We start from the raw sequence: 1,534 nt of genomic DNA, 5'->3' as shown, positions 1-1,534 counted from the left end.
TGCCGATTCTCCTTGAATAATTTCCATATCCTTCCTCATTTCTCCTACCTTAAGATCGATATTCGCAATCATATCCTTCATTTCATCCATCTTTTCAGTGATTATTTTATCCTGTTTGGCAAACAATTTTCCCATCATACTTTTCATTGCGATGAAAGCAGGGTCTGTAGAGTCTTCTTCAAAGCTATTCAATCTACTCCTGGATCTACATTTAGGACATTCCCGTTCATTTTTTTTCTGCACTCATTTTGCCTTCCACGTACTTTTTGACACACCCGAACAGTTAATGTAAACCAGACTGACACCTGCTGCAGGTAATAAACAGTATTAAAAATGTATATTTTGATTGAGTTGAACGATGTTTCTTAATACTTTCGTGTTATTTTCAGCTTTGAAAGAAATCAATGAAGCAGTAGCGGCTACTCGAATTCCCAGCTTGACTGATTCAACAACCATCGACAAGGAAGCAGAACAATCAACAACAGCAGCAACAACATTTGTTGAAGAAGATAAGAAGAACACAACATTAGAAAATGTTGTTGAAGGAGGTAACAAAAATACGACATCTGAAATATCTGGAGATATAGACGTCTACTATGGATTTCAAGCTACACCAGTTATTGTGAAGGTGCTGGGAGACGATGGCAGATTTCACTGGTATCTGACAAAGGAGGGTGTTGGAGATACGCAGAAGAATTATTACCAAAATGGACTTAATTATCCACAAGGATATTTCCCTTCGTATGAATATGGAAGTTTGTCAAACTTATATAACTCATATAAAAACTTTTTCCCTCTTCTTGAAGGTCACATGTTTAACAAATACCCTTGGAGTCATCCAATCAATTATTACGTCACACAGAATGGTATGAATGGTATGAGTTCTCCACTTACCAATGTATACACACCTTACCTGACCTATCCTTGGAATACTGCAGCACCCAATGAGTTGGTCAACCAATTCCCAAATAATGGACTTTCTAGTTGGTATTATCAAAAACCATCTCTAAATCCATATTTCTCAAATAATCGTTATTCTGGAATTACACATTACCTCAATGCAATTTTTCCAAATTTCCCACCAATGATGAATTATTTAGATTATATTAACCCTTCTCATATGAATCCTTACGATACTGCATCAATATTCAATCAATTTCCAAACATATTTCAACAATCAATATATCCCAATCTCAACAATTTTTATTACCACCAGTTAATAAATAATGAACTTCGAAGAAATCCGTATAATTTCATGACTCAGTTTCCATACTGGTTCAATGAGTATGGACTTGATAATCCAATTTTCCAGGATCAATATAAATTGTTGAACAATATTGGAGGATACGATCAAGTGAATATGCTACACAGGGCTCATAGTCTGTTCCCTGTGAAATCATACAGAAGTCCTTATACTTCTGAATCACCCAACTATAATTCAATTTATGATTTCAAACAAAATAATATGGGACAAACGTATACTAGTTCAAACTATATTCCATCCACTCCGAACCAATTATTCTGGAGAATGTCT

The 1,534-nt window shown here is 35.0% G+C and overlaps 1 protein-coding gene across 1 annotated transcript; it reads left to right on the top strand.

The window, feature by feature from the left end:
* Nucleotides 1-395: 395 nt before the first annotated feature.
* LOC120349139 lies at nucleotides 396-711 on the top strand (the record flags this gene model as incomplete). The annotated part of the gene is given in 1 exon segment (XM_039419095.1): nucleotides 396-711. A coding segment is annotated over 1 exon segment (316 nt), but the record flags the coding sequence as incomplete, so codon positions are not given.
* Nucleotides 712-1,534: the final 823 nt, after the last annotated feature.

Source organism: Nilaparvata lugens, unplaced genomic scaffold (genome assembly GCF_014356525.2).
Source record: "Nilaparvata lugens isolate BPH unplaced genomic scaffold, ASM1435652v1 scaffold8439, whole genome shotgun sequence".
NCBI lineage: Eukaryota > Metazoa > Arthropoda > Insecta > Hemiptera > Delphacidae > Nilaparvata > Nilaparvata lugens.
This window is presented reverse-complemented; position numbering and strand designations above follow the sequence as displayed.